The 20,410-nt window shown below is 38.7% G+C and overlaps 1 protein-coding gene across 7 annotated transcripts in view; it reads right to left on the bottom strand.

Annotated features, from left to right (window-relative positions):
- Window positions 1-20,410, bottom strand: part of myo3a (myosin IIIA) — a 73,956-nt gene that overhangs the window by 5,736 nt on the left and 47,810 nt on the right. For 5 of the 7 annotated variants that reach the window (XM_015038377.1, XM_015038404.1, XM_015038413.1 and 2 more), the window contains 18 exons: window positions 19,730-19,828; window positions 19,513-19,627; window positions 18,142-18,268; window positions 17,607-17,817; window positions 16,472-16,619; window positions 14,043-14,196; window positions 13,771-13,859; window positions 13,028-13,157; window positions 11,287-11,369; window positions 11,047-11,088; window positions 9,176-9,256; window positions 8,707-8,912; window positions 8,511-8,622; window positions 7,559-7,721; window positions 7,388-7,474; window positions 7,181-7,304; window positions 5,218-6,316; window positions 4,143-4,284 (listed from right to left, as the gene is read on the bottom strand). In XM_015038377.1, the coding sequence (XP_014893863.1) occupies window positions 4,143-4,284; window positions 5,218-6,316; window positions 7,181-7,304; window positions 7,388-7,474; window positions 7,559-7,721; window positions 8,511-8,622; window positions 8,707-8,912; window positions 9,176-9,256; window positions 11,047-11,088; window positions 11,287-11,369; window positions 13,028-13,157; window positions 13,771-13,859; window positions 14,043-14,196; window positions 16,472-16,619; window positions 17,607-17,817; window positions 18,142-18,268; window positions 19,513-19,627; window positions 19,730-19,828 (3,212 nt within the window). The remainder of the gene's footprint in view (window positions 1-4,142; window positions 4,285-5,217; window positions 6,317-7,180; window positions 7,305-7,387; window positions 7,475-7,558; window positions 7,722-8,510; window positions 8,623-8,706; window positions 8,913-9,175; window positions 9,257-11,046; window positions 11,089-11,286; window positions 11,370-13,027; window positions 13,158-13,770; window positions 13,860-14,042; window positions 14,197-16,471; window positions 16,620-17,606; window positions 17,818-18,141; window positions 18,269-19,512; window positions 19,628-19,729; window positions 19,829-20,410) is intronic. The other 2 variants (XM_015038395.1, XM_015038428.1) reach the window with 1 other exon arrangement.

Genomic DNA, 20,410 nt, shown 5'->3' with positions numbered 1-20,410 from the left:
AAAAATGTTACAGTTTTAGTGTTTATAGCTCTACATTTAGCTTGGTTGTCACGTAAAGGTAGTCCAGAAAGAGTATTTTTGTGTGTAAAACTGAGATTTTTAATACAAACCCATTCTAGAAATGCATAAACATTAATTTCTCATGCAAAATTCTTTATTTAAAATCTGATAAATGTACATTTATAACTTTAGAACCAATAAATATCAACTTACTTGCTAAAAAACAAATTCGATGATGTTTACAAGGCGACCACTATCTTAAATTTTTTCTGCCACCGTTTTTCCTTCCACTAAACTTTACATGAATATATTTTCATAAAACACTATGAGACATGAATGCTGTCGATCACATTTCTGTAACAAAATATCTTTTACCATTTCATCGTACAGGTGGCGCTTCAATTGATTATGATGAACCTTTAGGGTTTTTTTTATGTGCCCTTTTAGCTAGTAATAAACATGTAATGAACATGTTTATTACATTTTTTGTTTAAAATCATTCTTTGATAATTAGATTTTAGCCGGATCAGTTCTGGCTATTTTGATCTGTTTTAAGACGTCCTGTCACTTTAAATCCAAATAATCTGCTGATGGCCACGCCCCCCCACTCACACTCGCTCGTTAAAATGGCTGCAAACAGATGTGCAATAATACAACCATACAACTTTGAAAAGCAGAAGTGGAGCCTCCTGCACAACCAACAAGAATGCAGAAAGCAGTTTCTGGATAATAAGTCAATAATAAAACACTCGTCTTTTCCGTTGTACAGCAGTAAAATCAGCTGACCAAACCTGCTGGAGCTCTGCTTGGGTTGTTAGGTAACGGGCTGGGCTTCACTTGGGTTGCTAGGTAACGGCGCAGTGCCTTCTGAATTGTGACATTACATTTGGAAGGTTTTTGAAATGGCTCATTTTCCAGACACTAAAAACATGAATTTATTGCCGAAAGGCGTTTGGTCTGTTTTCAGAAGCAGCTAAGACCAAAATGGAAGAATAAAAATGTCCAAAATATGGATTTGCAAAACATATCACCTTTAAAAAATGACCAGAAATAAAAACCAAAATTTCTACAAAACAAAACAAAAACATTATATGGATTTACTGTAGAACAGAAAGTTATCAAAAGGCCTGAATCTTTTTAACATAGATAAAAAAAATTAAATAAAGGGAAAAACTTGGTACTTATATTAAGTATGTCTTGGTTTTTATTCATATTATTATTTACTTGGTATTTTACTGCCAATTTTATTATCATTTCTTATTTGATCATTTATCTACCTATGATGTAATAATTATTGTGAAGCACTTTGGTCACTTTTGAGGTATATTTGTCCATAAAGGCTTTTCCTGCTGTAAATTACACATAAATAAAACAAATAAATGATTTAACGTCCATGTTGTGTCTTCACAAAATGTCTGACTTCTACCAAACCTTTATTTGTCATAATTTCCCTTCAGAGCTCTGCTAGGCAATATCAGTCATCTATGTTATTGCAATTATAAACATATTAGACTGACCTTTGCTTGCTGCTTATTATTAACACTCAAACTGGCAGAAAAACAATCCATCATATGCAAAAGCTCCCAGGTAAAGAAGATGAAAAGTGTCTAATGTTATTAAACAACTCCATCTAAAAGGTCATTCTCTTTCACACCGACGACTAACGCTAATTTTAAACACCGTCAAATTAATTTCTGCCGTAATTGTTGGCTCACAAAACATGATTAACTTTTGTTGACCTTTTCTATGAAGAACAGTGTGGCCGACATTCGTCTGCTTTCATTGCGTGTGGCGCTAATGATTCTGGTTCAGCTTACTGTGTCACCAGAATGAAGACGGATTAGATTGCTGAAAAACAATCTTAGAGTGGATGAAACAGATAATTTCTCTTAGAAGTTACACAGATTATTCTATCTGTGACCGCAAAAAGTCAGAAAAATGGCTGGAATTCTTTGTTAAAGTCAGTTTTTATGCTATGTAACTGAAGCTAGCAGCTTGCTAGCTTACCCTAGCATACTCAAAGCAAAACATTACAAATCCTTGTGGGATAGTAACAAAATCTGTAAAAGTTTAATTTCAAAGTTCACTTATGTATATTAAGTTTCAGTTAATATTTCTGAGATGCTTTTCAGGACCAGGTTAGTCGTTTTTGGTAAAGTTAGCAGCTGAGCTAAACAGCCACTAGTTAAAAAGCTTCCTGTTTGGCTAAGTAATAAATATCAAAACAGCTCAACAGTCTTGATTAAATGTTACAAATAGAGTTTACTAGTATAATAAACTCTGTTCTCTATATAAACAGTGATAATATAGTTTATAGCTAGCATCTATTGGTGAAAAATGCTAACATTAGCATTGTATTTCAACACTGTTACAGGGTTAAATGTAACAGAGTTCAAAAAGGAGCCGTTCAATATCCAGTGTTACTTTATTTAAAAATGTTTTATGTTTACAGCTTTTATAAAAAATGTACATATTTGTAGTCAAAATTTGTCAGACTTACTTCATAATCTGTAAAATGTCCATTTAATTCTGTTATTCTAATTTTAATATTGCAACCACATAGTAGCTTTTCTTAAAATAATATTAAGTGTTTTGTAAAATAATTACTAATCCATAGTTTAGATGATTTGATAAATGATTTTGATACATGATGAATTTAGGAAAGTACTTGAAAATATATGCTGAATTTTTTAAATTAAAATGACTAAGATTGAAAAGTTGAGCAAGTGTTTCCATTTCAAATTAGCACAGAACTTTGTCACTAATCCGCTAAAGTAAAAAAACCCACAATTTCACAATTGCTGTGTTTCCATTAAATAAGAAACACAATTTTAAAAAAAATCACACGTGAATAAGTTTGTTCACGCGATAAATCATAAAAAAAATGTGGTGCCATCATTTTCCATCTACTTCCTGTCTTTGTCTTCTTCGGGGTTTCCACCAGCGGCAACATGCTGCTGTTGACCATGTTACTCATATGATGTGAAAAAAGTGTTTCTATTGCAGTTTTGCAAGATAAAACGATTTTGATAAAGCCAAAAAACCCACAGCATTCTAACAATCAAACTTTTTTTGAGTGTTTCCATTAACCAAATTTGTTTTCAAAATGTCAAATTACGCAATTATATGGTCAATGGAAACACAGCTACTTCCATTACTTTGTCAATATTCAGCTACTGTCAAAAAAACACAACAGGATGTTGCCACTGGCAAAAACCACGAAGAAGACGATAGGAAGTGGTTGGAGAAAAATCTAACTGCATGTTTTTTAATTATTTATCACGCGAACAAATTTATTTATGTGTGATTTTTAATTGCGTTTATCATTCAATGGAAACATCACAATTGCAAAATTGTGTTTTTTCAACATTAGCGGAATATTAACACATTTTAGTGCAAATTTAAAATGGAAACAGCAGAGTGAACAAGTTGCACTTATTGTGATAATAAGTAGCTGAAATACTCGAGTTACACACACAATTACAATACAATATTTATACAATACAACATCCTTATTACAATATCAAATGATTGACAAAGTAAATATTTTTAAAAATATTTTCAGTTAGAATATTATTCCAGTACTTCATCAGACACCTGAATCCATCTCGACTGTCACATTTGAGGCGCCATCTGGGCTTTTAGACTCCAAACTTTCCGTTTCCAGCTTCTCTCGCTCACCGCCCTGAAACCAATTACAGCTATCAACTGTGCAAATCAAATTTCACTTCTGATGACACATCAAGTGGCGAGGCGCTTCCTGTTTTGGCACTTGACTTTCTCGGTTTTCCTGATCTAATGAAGTTGCACGACAGGACAGGAGAAAAATAGCTGCCTTGATAAAATCATCATCTGATCGAGAAAGGTTGCAATAAAATCTGCTGAATAGTTCAAGAAAAGGATCCAAACGCTGATTGGATCGCTTCCTATCTCAGTTGGTGTCTCTGTGTTTGGGTGATTGTTAATGCCTTGACTCATAACTACAGTAAAGAATCGAACCATCTCTCTCTTAAGTGACAGTATTAATTATCCTTCAAAAGCCCAAAAGTCACATTAACCTCGGCTGAGTGTCTGCCGGGAGTATGACTGATATTCATTGGCTGATGATCTGTTTCTCACTAAGCCAATCTCACTTATCTTACCTGACTGAATCTGTGGGGCGTAGCCATTGATTGCTTTTCCTCTCACAAACATGCCATTGTTTTCAGGGTTTGATTGATGGGCCTGGATGATCTCATTCAGCTTCTGCTGCAGGGCCGCAAAGTCCTGGGAAGTCTCTGCGATCTGTTGGGGAGATTAGTGAAGATATGAGCAGAATAAGAATAACGATGTTTTCTTTCATCAACCAGCGATGCTGAAAGAAAAAAATGTTTATAGCTAATGTGGCTCTGGTCACTAATCACAGACTTAAAGCTGCAGTATGCAACTTTTATAAAAAAAACATGGCTCCTCTACCTGTAACCAATCAGAGCAAGGCATGACCGTGGGTAAACCGTTTTCCTGTGACGATAAATCTTTTTTCCACCATTAGCACATTAAGCAGCATACGCGAGGTTGATTGACAGCGCCAAGACCCACCTCTTGGCTCTGATTGGTTGTTTTTGGTCAGAAAAGGTGCATTTCTTCAGATGGCAATAATAGCACAAGAAGGAGCATGATATTTTTGACAGATTTTCTGTTTTACATGAAACTGTGTCAACATGGTGACTATTTTAACAACTATGTAAAAAGCTTTTATTTTTTCAAATAAAAGTTACATACTTGAACTTTAAATTTGAAATTCTATGATTAAAAGTCAGAATTCTTAGAATAAAATTCTTAGAAAAAAGTAAGAACGCTGAGATTGAAGTCAGAATTAAGAGACTAATATCAAAATTCTGAGGTAAAACTGAAAAAAAAAAGAATTTTGAGAAAAAATAATTTCAAAGAAGTCAAAATTCTGAGAAAAATAAATTCTGAGAAAAAAGTCAAAATTCTGACAAAAATACAAATTCTGAGAAAAAAGCCAAAATTCGGAGAAAAAAGTCAAAATTTTAAAAAAAGAAAGTCAAATTTCTGAGAAAAAGAATCAGAATTTTGAAGAAAACAATTCTAAAAGAAGTCATAATTCTGAGATTACAGTCAGAATTATTTTTTCAGTGCCCTAATCCTCTTCCGTAGATGAGGGTCATGTCGATGAGGAGTGTCTAAGCTGGTTCGGTTCTGACCGGACCGTACCTCTTTGGAGAAACTCTCCAGCTGCTCGGCTTCCGTCCGGGCCGCCTCCCTGTTGGCCTTCAGGTTCTTCCGGTCCTTATATCCCCTGAAGTTGCTCTGGATTCTCACCGCTGCGTGCTCTTCCTCCCGCCTCTCTTTCTCCAGATCTTCCTCCTCTTTGCGCTCGATCGCCACGTTGCTAACATCCAGCGCCTCGTCGTTCTCCTTCCCGCCCGGCTCCGCTTCGTCAGGAACTGCTCCGCCATCTTTCTCTTTCTGCCGCGCTTCTTTCTCAGCTTTCAGCTTCTTCCGGTCCCGATGTCCTCTGAAGTTACTCTGCAGGACAGTCGCTGCTTTCTCCTCGTCCGCTGCCTCCGGAACGTTCTCCTGCTCAACGGGAACGGGTTCCTCTTTGTTTTTAGATTCCTTCTTATTCCTCCTGGGGATCTTTCCTTCCTCCTCGAGTCGTTTCCGCTCCTTGTGTCCGCGGAAGTTGCTTTGGATCACCACAGCTGCCTTCGTCTCATCCGGATCATCACCAGAAGAAAAAACACCTGGAGTCTCTGGCTCCGCCTTCTTCTTACCTGGGACCTTGCCTTCCTCCTGCAGCCTCTTCCTCTCTTTGTGGCCTCTGAAGTTGCTCTGGATGACAGTCGCTGCTTTAGTTTCCTCTTCCAGATTGGCAGCTTCGTCTGGAGATTTTCCCTGCGCGCTCGTGTTTCCAGTTTCTGCGTCCTGAATCACGGCTTCGTCGCTCACCTCCGTGTTTTCCTCGTCTTCCGGTACCTGGGTGTTATCGCTGTCGTCGTTCTCCTCTGCCTCGTAGGTGCTCTCATCCTCTTCCTCGTTGTTCTCCTGACTGCTGGCCGCGGTTTCCTTGCCGTCTTTAACAGTTTTCTCCTTGTTTTCTTTTGGAATCTCCAGCTCCGCTCCGGCCATCGTCTTCTTTCTCTCCTTGAATTTCTTTCTCTCTTTGTAGCCTCGGTAGTTGCTCTGAAGAACAACAGCAGCTTTCGCTTCTTCTTCCTCACTGGTTTCTGTTTTAGACGCCGTTTCATCAGCAGGTTCTGGTGCCTCTTCTTTAACAGCGTTCTCCGCTTTCTCCTTCTCTTTGGCTTCCCTACAAACAACATTTCAGGTTTTGTCAGAAATCATAAAAGAGAATGTTTTGATTGAAAAACTATTCACAACTCTTCCATTTTTCCACATTTTGGCATTTTATTTCATTAGGATTTGGATATTATAGACCAATGAAATGTTGTATATAACTGTGAAAGTGTTGCTTTTAAAGTTTTCTTACATCTTAAAACTCAGACATGAGCAATTTAGCATTTCAGAAATAAATTTGCTTAATGGAAACATGCCAATTAAGGGGAAAAAAACTCTTGTTGATAAAACAAATTGAAAAATCTGTTCCCCTCCTCGCCTGTGGGGGCGCTGCACAAAGAGCCACTGAAGGAAACGTCACAAAAACCTCTGAAGAAAACAATGAGCGCAACTTCATGTCGTAGCATCAGATTTCTCTTTTGTGTTTGGTAAAAAACTACAAGCCATTTCTCCCGCTAGCCCTAAACTCTTTCATTTGTTTTGGCTGTATTTACCCAGAATGCCCTGCGTTGTAGTCCACTTCCTGCTTTTGGAGCGGTCTCCAGTCCGCTTGCTGTTCACATTCATTTGAAACCTGGTGGACTTTACTTCAACCCAACTGAGATCGAGGTTCGTAGAGTTTGTTCTTTTCAACCAAATTTCAACCGATTTCAAACCAGATTTGAGTCTGAACTTTGACTAGGCCCCTCCAATACATAGGTATTGATTGAACTTATCTTGAGTCTTTCACAGTTTCTAAAAGGTTTTCTTCCAGGATTTTGTAAAAATAATAAAATAAAGTGAAAATTTTGCTTCTACTGAATGAAAATGTAAAGAATTCAAAGGATGTGAACATTTTTGCTCATTAATGAATATTAAAATGTTGGTTCTCTCCTACCGTTTCCGTTGAAAGCTTTTCCGCTCCTTGTGGCATCTGTAGCGAGCCTGGATCTTGGTAGCTGCCTTGTTTTTCTCATCTACCATCTCCTTGTACGTCTTCCTTGCCAGATATCCTCTGCAAACTGAAGCAAGCACAGCAGTCAACCAAAGTAAAATAAAGAATCTTACACTCAAATATGAAGTTTTGTCTCCATAGTTTTCTTACCAGCCTGAAATTGGATTATAAAAGTGTCAAATTTCACTTTGATTTTATCGTCGGCTACTTTCTTCCGAACTTTGTGACCTCTGTAAGCTGCAGAGGAAAGCATGAATCAGCATAAATGTTTGGAGATTTGATTGTGTTTTGAGTGTGAAGCGTGAGCGCGGACCGACCCACCTGACTGCAGAACCAGAGCGCTTTGTTCTCGCTCTTTCAGCGTCTTCCGGTATCGTTTGGCTCCCAGCCAGCCTCGGACACAAGCCTGGAGCAGAACGATCCTCTGCGTCGCCTGCTGCACCATCAGGTTCAGATGTTCGACGTGGTAATACTTCAGGAACACCTGAGGAGCGCAACATGGAGGAAATGCTAAGACAGTTGGAGGTTAAAGGTCACCTAAGGATGTCTTTATGGTCTAAACCAAACATTTTTTGCATAAAATAATTTTTAAATTATGAGAGTTTAGTCTGGTCCTTTCAGAGTTTGCTGTTTTTGTCACTTTAAACCCAAATAATATGCTGCTGGCCACGCCCCCAACTCAATGTTTACACTCACATGTGAAAATGGCTGCAAACAGATGCACAATTATACAACTGTACATCTTTGAAAAGTAGAAATGGGGGATCCTTCAACAATCAACAAGAATATAGCAAATGGTTTCGGGGTGGTAAGACTTTTTTTTCCCCAGCAGCCATTGTACAGTAAATACAGCGATAAAACCAGCTGACCAAAGGTGCTGGAGCGCAGCTTGGGTTGCTAGGTGACGAGACTGAGGCTTTTGAATGTGACTTAACAATCAGAAGGTTTTCAAAATGGCTCATTTTCCCAAAACCAAAAAGCATTAACTTCAGCTAAAAATGTCTTGGTGGTTTTGAAATGTTTGGTCTGTTTTTAGAAGCAGTTAAAACCCAAATTTAAGTACAGAAATGTGCAAAATGTGATTGCAATTGCTGAACTGTCTGTTTAAGCTGGGCATTCACTTTGCTCTGGAGCTAATTAGGATTCACAAATTATGTTTCGACATAATTTATGGTGTTTAATAGATTAGGTCGAACATAAGACAACTTTTAGATCTGGCAAACGCTAGTTTAGCTACTGATTGCTAATCTGTTTGACGATGATCTCTGCTCACCTTGGTCTTCCCCATTGCCCAGTTTTCCAGTTTTGCCTTCTCCAATATGGCGGCGCACGTCTCCGGAGTCACAGCCGGCTCTTCGTGAGCGTGAAATGCCAAGATGTAGTACCTGCAGGATTCATCGCATTCATTCAGCCAGGAAAGGCGTTAAAGTTTCCGCCGAGGTTACGAGGTTCGTCTGCGGAAAGCTAACCTCTTCATGAAGTTAGCAAACAGGATGCGATGGGAGTAGCCCTGCCGTCGGATCTTTGCAGTTTCCAGGACGCCGGTGTAGCGCAGCTGGACCAGAACCTTCTCCCGGTCGAACTTGTTGGCATGGCGATCGTTGTTGGGCTTGATGCAGCGGACGAAGTGAGGCTGCCCGGCCACCATCTTGGACAGGAGGTCCATCAGAGAGTACTGTGATGACACAAAGAGGCTGGATTCACGCTAACATCAGTTTCATTCACACAAAGCAGGTTGTCTAAAAAGAAAAAAACCTTCCATATCTACAGGTATGTGTAAAAAGCTGAATAATTAATTCAGTTTATTTCAGCAGAATAATCTCACTTTGAACATTTGGACTTCTTTAATTGTGGTGTTTGTTACAGCTTCAGTGGTTTTGATATTTTTCTAAAGATTTCAAAGTGTGGAAGAACAACAGCCCTTTAAAGATGGATTACCCTGAAGTACGAGGCCACCGTCTGCGTCTTCATGTTGGTGGTTTCTCTTGGATGGTACGGGGTGTCACCAGGTTCTGTTGGCTAAAACATAAAAAACAAACAAATATTACCAACTGTAGATTAGAAAATTGTTTTTAAGCATAACCTTGATGAATCAAACGGCCATTAATACATTTATTTAAAAACTGACTTGTTTCCTCCTAAAACTTGTTGCAAGTGGTGGAGAAAAGATGGATGGAAAAAGCTGCCAGGATTTATAATCTTCTGCTCCCAATGTGACATTTTTCAACTCTGCACTCCTGCTTTTCCAAACACCATTTGACATTACTGATAAAGATGTGTAGAAAGTCCTAAAATAAATTAATGTAAGACTGCAGTAAAACAATCTCACACTGACAATTTGAAATGAATCCAATTTATAATTTGAATGGGGAAATCACCAATTAAAATAGTTTGTTTTATTCTTTATTTATTCTTTAGTTCATGTCGATCAGAGATGGATGGTTTGATGGATGGATGGATGGATGGATGGATGAATGGATGGATGGATGGATGGATGGATGGATGGATGGATGGATGGATATGCAGTTTGATGTACAGTTGGACGCACAGTTGGATGCAAAGTTGGATGCAAAGTTGGATGAACAGTTGCATGCACTGTTGGATGTACTGTTGGATGTATAGTTGGATGCACAGTTGGATGCAAAGTTGGATGTACAGTTGGATGTTCAGTTGGATGCACAGTTGGATGTTTAGTTGGATGTACAGTTGGATGTACACTTGGATGTATAGTTGGATGTACAGTTGGATGTACAGTTGGATGTACAGTTGGATGTACAGTTGGATGTACAGTTGGATGTACAGTTGGATCTATAGTTGGATGCACAGTTGGATGTACAGTTGGATGTACAGTTGGATGTATAGTTGGATGTACAGTTGGATGCACAGTTGGATGTGTAGTTGGATGTATAACGACCTCCCAGTATCAGGTCTGTGTTGCTCCGCGGTAAAACAGACCCTGTTCTGCAGGTTCAGTTCTGCTGTTTAATCGTCTCTTTGTTTCCTGTTAAGAGCCGAGATGCGATGAGCTCTGATGAGCCTTTCAGCCTCTAATTTATGCAAATGAATGGAAATAAATGCAAGAACTCGTCGAACACAGAGCATTTAGCTTCTGTCAAAGCTTTGAGGTTAGCGGGTCGCCTCCAGGCTCACATGTACCAAACGGGGCGGCTACAATCTAAACCAAATCACACAAGCAAATACCATAATTAAGTTGCCAGGAGGGGTTTTATTTAGCAGACACTAAAAGATGGCAGCAGAGTGGGTTAGTGAATGTTTGGACTGAAAAATGGAGATTAAAATAAACTTTCCATCCTGATGATTAATATTTTTAGGATCATTTTTGTTTACAGAGACTTCACCATCAATCTAAGCCGTTCCATTGTAGCATTATCGCCACGTGGTTGTTATTTAGAGGACTAAAAATAAAGGGAGCAGAATATAAATCCATGCCACACTTTCCAGATTTCAATTAAAAAAACTTTAAAACTATGTTTTTCCATTTCAACATCATGCACAACTTTCTGTTTTGCCATCAATTAAAATCCAAATGCAAATGACTGAAAAAGCGGATATGGGTGTATGAATACTTTTGGATGGAAGTATAGTTTTGAAAATGAACCGTAATTGTTAAAGAAACATAAAACATCAGATTTTAATCCACAAAATGCCACATTTTTCTATCAAACAAGCATCTCAGTGGTAAGGAAGCTCTAACATGTGAAATCTGGAGCTACTGGTTTTGTTTTGGGGATCTAAGAGGAGGAAAGGTTTACGTAAGGGAGTAATTCATAAATAAATATGGTGATTACCTCGCTAATAGAAAAAGAGCTGTACAAGGTTAGCATCCCCATCTTTTCCAAAACAAATGCAAAGAGAAAAGAGGAAGGAAATAAATAAAACAAGGAGTAACCAAAGCTGAAACAGAAAACTCTGCAGTAACACAAGAGATTGAACTTTAAGTCACAGAGGAATTAAGTCAGAATAAATAAATTGAAAGTGCGTTTGAAGGAGATGATGTAATGATGATAATGCAGATAAGTACGCTGTACCTTAGCCAAGGTGACAGTTCGCGTGGGCGTCCGCGGGCCTCTCAGTGTGTTTACGCCTTTACCCTTAGTGTGGGCAAGGTTACCTGTGAAATACACAGCACATCAAAGAATAAACGGTTTCCCTGCAGAAATTCTCCACAGTATTGTCCTAGAATTAGTAAATGTAACAGCGCTTTTCACAGAAAAAAAGAACATTTCATATTTAGAGTTTATTATTATCATTATGTTTTACAAACGGTTGTTGAAACACCATGAAATAACCATAAATCCTCTCTTTCTTCATCAAGTTGTGCAAACTTTTATTTCATCCATTTTATATTAAATTATATTGCTGGTCTAACAAATCAGAGTTTCCCCTGAGAGTTTTTCACAATATAAGATAAGATTAGAGCAGGACTGGGCATTAAATCGATAACAATATATATCATGATATGATCAATATCAATAGATAATACGTCTGATGGTATGTTCAGTAAGTTCACTGAATTCCAATCCAGAGCCACACAGCATTCTGGGAGATGTAGGCAGAGGAAAGACTTTAGCCTCTCATGGTTAGCTAAAAACCGTTGGTGGAATCAACTAACTTATTCACTTTTTGGTTACCTAGCAACTCACTCACTTTTTGGTTACCCAGCAATTCACTAATTCTTTGGTTACCTAGCAATTCGCTCACTCTTTGGTTACCTAGCAATTCGCTCACTCATTGGTTACCTAGCAACTCACTCACTCTTTGGTTACCTAGCAATTCGCTCACTCATTGGTTACCTAGCAACTCACTCACTCTTTGGTTACCTAGCAACAAGGTAGAGAGTAACTTACGCAGCAGAAGTTTTAGATTTTGCCACTGTGCTTCATAACTGTTAAAAAATAAAGTAAAAACTGTGGATAAAACGGGGAAGGTTACACTACCAATTCAGCAGTATTTGAGATATTTAAAACAAAAAACCAATCGATAATTATCAATATAAGCAGATATCAAACCATTATTTTGTGATGCATTTTCGAACCATATCATCCAGATTACAGTAAAAGAGCAACTGTGTTGGCTGCTGCATCTCCCTGCCTGTCCCTGACATGTGACCTGCTAAGGTCTTAATCTGTAAAGCTTTAAAAAAACATTTTGATGTTGAAGCACAACTTTTCCTTTAAGTTTTGTCCTCACGCAGTTAAATGTCACTGCAATTTCAAGACAAATGATCAACAAGTCATATCAAAACTGAGAGGAAACATGCAAATTTCTCCCTCACCATGTAAAGGAAATGTACAATAAATAATATATTGTCTACAGATTTTTTATTAGACTGCTAATAACACAACAATACTTATTCACATAGAACAAAAAACGTAAACATCGGTACAATTTTTCAAATCTCAAATGTTGTCAACACTCAAAACAGCATTTCTTCCACCATTTTGGAAACAAATGGTTTTATATTCTGTTAAAAAGGTTCAGCTTTTATTAAAACCCAAAATAACTGTTGATTAGCTCAGTGATAAAACTCTCCGTCTGCTTGATATAAAAGCTGTGAGGTTTTCATTGAGGCGATTAGGAGATTAGTGTCGGCAGCCTAAACTTACCTTCCTAAACCTCACAACAAACATCTTGCAAAAAATGAAGAAAAGCCTTTTTGTGTGTACGAAGTTATTGTTTCTTGCTGAAAATGTACACTATGATATCATTAGGAGATTGTTTACTACAGAAAGTTTTAATTAACTTGCCCAAATCTGCATTTTGTTTTACCCGTTTTGGTGAGAGGATGTGTGACCAGTTTGCGGATCAGCTCGTTCTCCGATGACCTCAGCAGGAGGATAATGTCTGCAGGGAGTGTCTCTCTGTTCTTGGCCAAGAAGCCAGCAGCGTTGTAAATCACCTTAAAGTCCACAAAGATTAAAAACATTAGAAAGAAGCCCCTCTGGAAAAGTTTAAGCAGTGCACTTTGGAAGTTAAAGGTGACCTGTTACGCGAAATTAAAATTTGTGCTTAAGCACTAAAAAACCCCCACCAAGCTGTGTTTTTGGCAATAAGTTAATGTTGTTTTAGTGTTTGGAAAATGAGCCATTTCAAAAGGTTACATAAGACAGGAACTATCCTGTTGCTTAGCAACCCCAGCTAGGCCCAGCCCTGTTACCTAGCAACCCAAGAAGAGTTCCAGAAAGTTTGGTCAACTGCTTTTACTGCTGTGTTTACTGTTTCATTGTTGCCTTACCATTCAGAAACTGCTTTTTGCTTTTCAAAGATGTACAGTTGTATAACTGAGCATCTATTTGGAGCCATTTTCACATGCGAGTGTAAACGTTGAGCTGGGGGGCGACGGGCCAACTGCAGTTTATTTGGATTTAAAGTGACAAGACCAAACTAAAATCTCTTTATCTAAGAAGGATTTTGTACAAGAAATGTAATGAACATGTTTTGTGCGGCACAAAGAGCTATGCTAACCTGTTTAAAGAAGCATGAGTAGGGCATCTTTAATAAAAGGGACTTACCTTCCCAGCATAGTGATGAATACCAAAGCCAAGATCCATCCTTTTAGGCCTCCACAAGCTCTTTGTTTTCAGATTATCTTCAAATTTCTCTAAAATACCAAACAGTACATCAGTTAGCAAATTACAAAACTGGTCAGGTTGTCATCAGTCTAATATAATGTTACAATTTTAAAAAAATCATGTGAACAACCAAACCGGCTTCTTTTGAAAGCAAAACTGAACAAAACGGATGCATGTAAAAGCTTTGGGTCCACAGTAAAACATGGACTGACCTACGAGTGTCTGGTCTGTGGCCTGTGGGAAGCGGCTCTCCTCGTCCAGCAGGGAGAGCAGCCCCATGGGTTTCTGCAGAAACAGGTCGAGGAGGGGCCGGTTGTCCTCGTACTCGATCATCCGGGCGTCGACCTCTTCGTTCAGATACTCGTCCTGATCAGGAGAGAAGAACTTTTTACTAAAACTGGAAAACTTTTGTGCTACCCGGTGTGTAAATATTGTATTTTCATTCAGTAAAGTTTGTGAGTTTATTTATTTTTTCCATTTTTAAATGTTTGTTTGCATCTTATTTGTTTTGACCAACCTGCAAATACCCTGTAATTACATGTTGGTTGATAAAAAACATTAGGATGTTGTAGGTAACCTGTTAATGCTTTGTAAGTAGCAGAGAAATACCACTGGTATTATGAAGCCAAAACTGTACAAAAATATAAACAATTTGCATTTTAGATGGAAAACCTTCTTTGTATGTAAATATGTTCAACCCAAAACTCTTCAAGTGTCATAGTTTTAGTTAATCTGATTCAAGTTCTGTAAAATTCCCCTATTATGCACATTTTTCCATCCGGTTATTAATTGGTTAATTGAAAAACTAGTGAAAATATCAGTTGAGTGAAGCAGAAAGGGCTTATTTAAGTATATATTTAGCTGCAGATTGTATAACACAAGTGGTTAGACAAAAAAACATCAGCAGAATGAGTCATTTTTAAAAATCTGATTACTCGATTAATCGTCAGAATAATCAATTATTAAAATAACCACTAGCTGCAGCCCTAGATCTTTGAAAGTAAAAGTGCATTTTTAATCTAATTTGTTGTTCCCTATCTAAATAAAACTGATGTGAGGCAAAGCAGCCACTGTTTCGGTTACTCTTATCGCATCAGGCTGACTCAGAGCTGTGATGACTCAGCAAAATATTACAAGAGACTTCAATGGAGAAAGAGACAAAATGGGAACAAACAACCTTAAACCAATCTGCTTGTAGCACCATAAACCAGCACTGTTACATAAACAATGCATGTCAGGAAAAAACATGGCGAAACAAATTTAGACGCTAAACACATGTTAAAGGAAATATAAGGTGATAAAGCAAATGCATATGAACCTGTAATACACTAACAGTACTTTGGGCACTAAGGACATGCTTATTAATCTCAGTAATGAACATTTCAGATATGCTCTCAGTGTACATTCAGTTAGCAGAAGAACAATGTATTTCTGGGCCCGGTTCCAACAATCCCCAAGAGTGAATTTAAGTCCAACATTAAGTGTCTCCAGCTCCTAATTGACCCTCATTTGGGATGATTTATTGCCCCGCTCTGCGGGAAGGTCCAAATCGTTTAACATTAGCAAACCATTCTGTGACCCCCTCAAGGCAAAGCCTCCCGTGAGACAACACAAAGGGAGAATTGTGAAGCTCATTCTGCCATAAATAAAGACAGCAGCAGACATTATTGAAAGCTTTTAAAGGGGACCTCTTGCGTTTTGGTACTTTGCTCTGTAAAGCTTCTAAAAACAGACCAAGCACTTAAAAAAACACCCGTCAAGCCATTTTTTGACAATAAATTCACGTTTCTTGGTGTTTTGGAAAATCAGCCGTTTCAAAAACCTCCAGAATATAACGTCACAAATCAGCAGGCACTGCCCGCTACCTAGCAACCACAGAGGAACTCTGCCTGCTACCTAGCAACCACAGCAAAACTCTGCCCGTCACCCAGCAACCACAGCAGAACTCTGCCCGTTACCTAGCAACCACAGCAGAACTCTGCCTGCTACCCAGCAACCCCAGCGGAGCTCCACACTGCAAAAACACAAAATCTTGCCCATTTTATTTTTTTTGTCTAGTTTCTATTTCAAATATCTTAGTAAACTTCAAATAAGACGAAACTAACTTAAAAGAAACATTTTTAGAAAGATATAGGAGCTAGTTTTAAGTCAATCGTTCTTTAAAATTGATTACAAAGTACTAGTCCCACTAGCAGATTATTTCACGTATAAAAATACTTTTTTTCCATTGGTGTATGTAAAATAATCTGCCATCAAAATTAAAGAATTATTGCAATTTCTTCTTATAAAGTTGCTGTTAAGTTAGATTTGCCTTATTTCAAGGCTACTAAAATATCTCCACTAGAAACTAGACTAAAAATACAGTCCCGCACGTTTTATCAGCTGAGTTTACCACTGCATGCGCTGTACAATGGCTGCTGTAAAAGACAAATGTCATTTGCTGCATTTTTGTTGAATGATTTTGTGCAAACAAAAAAAATGTAAGTTCTGTTCAAGGAAGCATAATGGGTTATTTTTAAATCTCTAGCAGACAAAAGACATGTTAGTGGGGTTTAGATGAAATGATGGTGAAAGCTGCTTTTATTCAGAAGGATTAAATTAATCTGACCTGACAGGACGTGTTGATCATGTGCAACTCTACCTGTTCCCAAGCGAATATGTGCTGGTTGAAGTAAAACTGGATCTGCTCGTTGGCGAGGTTGATGCAGAGCTGCTCGAAAGAGTTCTTCTTGAAGTTCTCAAAGCCAAAGATATCCAGGATGCCAATGTTCAGACCCTTATCATCCTCTCTGGAGGTGATAAGAACGACAAAGGAAGACATAAACATAAAAAAGCAGGAAGTGAACTACAACACAGGGCAAACAGTAACACTTTATTTGAAGGGGTGTGCATAAGATTGAGATAACACCTATCATAATCATGAAGGAGTCTTCATGAATGTTGTCACAAAGCGTAATTTGGTAAACAATGACACTTTTAATGCAAGGTTGCAATAAATGTGTCAATCAGTCATAAACATTCATGAAAACTCTTTCATGTTTACGACATGTGTCGTGTCAGTCTTATTCACACCCCTTCAAATAAAGTGTTACCACCAAAACAAATGTCTGTGTTTAGCGCCAACGGGAAAAACAGCTGGCGGTGTTTTCCGACAACGAAAGAGAAATCCTACAACCCTAAAAATCTGACACCTCTTCATTCTGTTCACATTTTGTAAAGAAGGAAGTTGCATCCTGATTTTCATGTTGTTTCCTTCAGTGGTTCTTGCTGCAGCGCCACCACAGGCGAGGAGGTGAACAGGTTTTTCAATTAGTTTGGCTTGTTTAACAAGTGCAGTGTGAAGGTGAACTGTAGCAGCTGAAAATGGAACAAATGTTGCATTTTTACTCCCAAATGAACCAAATCTACTGGTGGAAACACCTTAAAGCTGGAGTGTTCAAACATTTTGCCCCGCAGGTCAAAACTGGCAGATTTGAACTACTCTGGTGGTGGGTGGGCACAAAATTCATTAAACAAAAATGCAAACTTTAATTTATTGAGATTTATTGAGTTTTAAGTTTAAATCTCTATATTATTAAAAATCCCAAAACATAAAAAGGGCTTTCAAAAGAAAAACAGACAATTTCTGTTTCTTTTCTGTTTTGTTGACCAAATTTTTAACCTTCTTGACTCGTGGTCAGGGAACAAACAACATCCTTTGAAGAGCCACAAGCGGCCCGCGGCCCACACTTTGGACATCTCTGCTCTGAAGCATAATGTTCTGCTCCTGGTCTCACCCCGGCTGACTGTCGGGCCGCAGCAGCGCGTTGATGCGGTTCACGATCCAGCTGAAGAGCCGGGCGTACAGCGCCTTCCCCATGGCGTCCCTCACCTCCACCGCCTTCTCCACCGTGTTGGGCCGGACGATGGTCTCACCCCGCGCCACCACGCAGTGGGAGGTCAGGGCTTCCTGCAGCTCGTCCGACCGAATGCGCAGCAGGGACGCCACTGCCACGAAACACAAGATAACGGGCTGATAAAAGCTAAACTGGAGTAATGGAATGATGAAAAATATTTCAGATGAACAGAAACAACCAAGCTGGAACGTGTGTTTATATTTGGAGACGATTACCCAAACCACACAGGGCAAAATCTAATTACTGTAATACATGTTTGCTAATAATTTTCAGTGAATTGCACATCTCTGCTGATGTATAATTTATTTCCCAATAACAGAGTGCTATTTTTACCCACGCTCTCTGCAGAGTTAATGCAGGAAGGCAGCAGAGGGAGGAGGGACGGAGAGCAGAACAAATTCTCTCGATCGCTCACCGTTCTCCAGGACCGAAATGTTGGTGATGTTGCTCTTGTCGGTTTGATGCTCTGAGGCGACTGCAGAAAACTCAATGTCACCAGAGTTAAGGATGGCCGCCAGGATGCTGTAAACACTGCCCAGCTCCTGCAGGAATGACAGATAAACAGCTGCTGGAGAAGATTAAAACAGCTCCCATTTTTTAAACATACTTCTCCTTCAAGAATCCAAACTCTCTGGTAATAATTCATCGGCTTCCTGAAGGATCTTCAAAGGCTTATTTAGACTCTGACTGCCTGTCATCAATATTTGTGACTGTTATATAGACAAAAAGAAAATCACTGTGTGATAAATCACCACAAAGTAGGAAATAATTCTGAAAGTGACCTATTTTTTTTTTTTTTACAAATTAAAATCTGAAAAGTGTGGCTTGTACTTGTATTCACCCTATATTTTTATAATCAGATTCTGCTAATTTTCCTCATCCTCTGCGTTCAGCTCAAAGTTTTCAACTCTAACCAGGATCCCTGTTTCTGCTGAAGAAATCCATCTCCACAGCATGATGCTGCCACCACCATGTTTCACTGGAGGCCTATAAAATCTATGTCTCAGATCGATTGAAGTGAACTTTGGTGTGGTTGGAATCCATATGTGATCGGAGGCCGCTCCAAAAACAGGAAATGGACTACAACAGAAGGAATTCTGGGTAAATTCAGCCAAAACAAACAAGCTTCTCCATTTTTGTTTTCATTTAGTGAAGAAGAAAGTTGAGTTCTTGAATTCTTCAGAGGTTTTTGTGTCATTTCCTTCAGTAGTTTTGGTGCAGTGCCCCGACAGGCGAGGAGGGGAACAGATTTCCTACTTAGTTTGGTTTGTTTGACGCAGTGCGGTGTGAAAAAGAACCACAGAAGCTTAAAATGTAACAAATATTGAAATTTTGCTCCTAAATCAAACCGAGAAAATTAAAATCCAAAGAAAAGTATTTGAGAAAGAACGTTTAAGTTGGGAAAAACAACCTCATAAATATGTTTTACACTATTTAATCCCTGAAATAGAGGATTTATTACACACTCTGAGATGCATGATGTGCTTTAGCTCCAGCTCCACAGAGTGATTACAGGATAAGTGATATTGACGTGCCGATCCCAGGAGAGGTTGGTGCTTTGAGCCTCATTAGCCGTTTCAATGACGACGCCTTGCTGTAGCTCTGTGCTACATCACAGACAATGTTAACCCTTTTTAATAATCATGTGCCCCTTTTCAGAAAAATCCCCTCCAAGTCAAGACGTTTGCATTTAGTTTGATAATATTCCATGTAATAACTTGCGGTGCAGTCTTGAGGAGGGGCGACTCGCTGCTCTGTGCCTGGTTTCCACTGCAGCAGTTCATACCTCCAGGGTGAATCCAATGACTTTGAAACACTGCTCCACTGCATCAAACTGCTCTTTGTAGAGGGCGTTGCTCACTATGTCAGGGCCTAATTTCAAGTTCTCGGTGTAAAGATACCTGCAGGACAAGGAGGAAATACAAAGGTGACGGCTGGACTCTGAAGAAGCACAAAGTAAACATAGTTGGAAGTAAATAAGAGGGTTGAGGGATGAAACCTACTTAGGTATCTTGCTGTCAGACAGCTTGTAGTGGGCTAGTTTCTTCTTGTCAGCCAGACCAGAATAAATGTAGTAGAAAATGTGGAAGTTCTTCTCACCTCTGCGGAAAACACAAAGACATAGAAGAGCATCTAAAACTGCACAGTTTTCTCTGATTTGTTGGCATAACGCTGTGAATTACAAAAGCTGGGTTTGAAGCTCAGATCCCCACAATTAGAAAATAACAGGATGGCTAGTTGCAATATTTTGGTGGATATAAAACGTGTTTGCACCCCTTTTAGAATAATATAAGCTACACTCTTCTCATTAATATTTAAAGGGGACTGATTGTGAAAAATTTACATATTGCTTGTTTTTGTTCTTCCACTTTGGTTTCAACTGCTTCTAAAAACAAACCAAGCATTTAGAAAAACACTCAGCCATTTTTTGGCAATAAGATAATATTTTTTGGTGTCTGGAAAATGAGCCGTTTCAAAAACCTACCAATTACCTGTTACCTAGCAACCACAGCCAAGCCCACCCCCGTTACCTAGCAAACCGAGATGAGCTCCAGCACGTTTGGTCAGCTGGTTTTGAATGTAAACGCTGTACAATGGCTGCTGGAAAAGACAAGTATTTTGTTGTTGAATTGCCATCCAGAAACCTCTTGCTGCATTCTAGTTTGTTGTGCAGGAGGCTCAAC

Source organism: Poecilia latipinna, unplaced genomic scaffold, assembly GCF_001443285.1.
Source record: "Poecilia latipinna isolate Pla-1442-1.1 unplaced genomic scaffold, P_latipinna-1.0 Scaffold26, whole genome shotgun sequence".
Taxonomy (NCBI): Eukaryota; Metazoa; Chordata; class Actinopteri; order Cyprinodontiformes; family Poeciliidae; genus Poecilia; species Poecilia latipinna.
The sequence above is the reverse complement of the archived record's forward strand: the minus strand, read 5'-3'. Positions and strand labels throughout refer to the sequence as shown.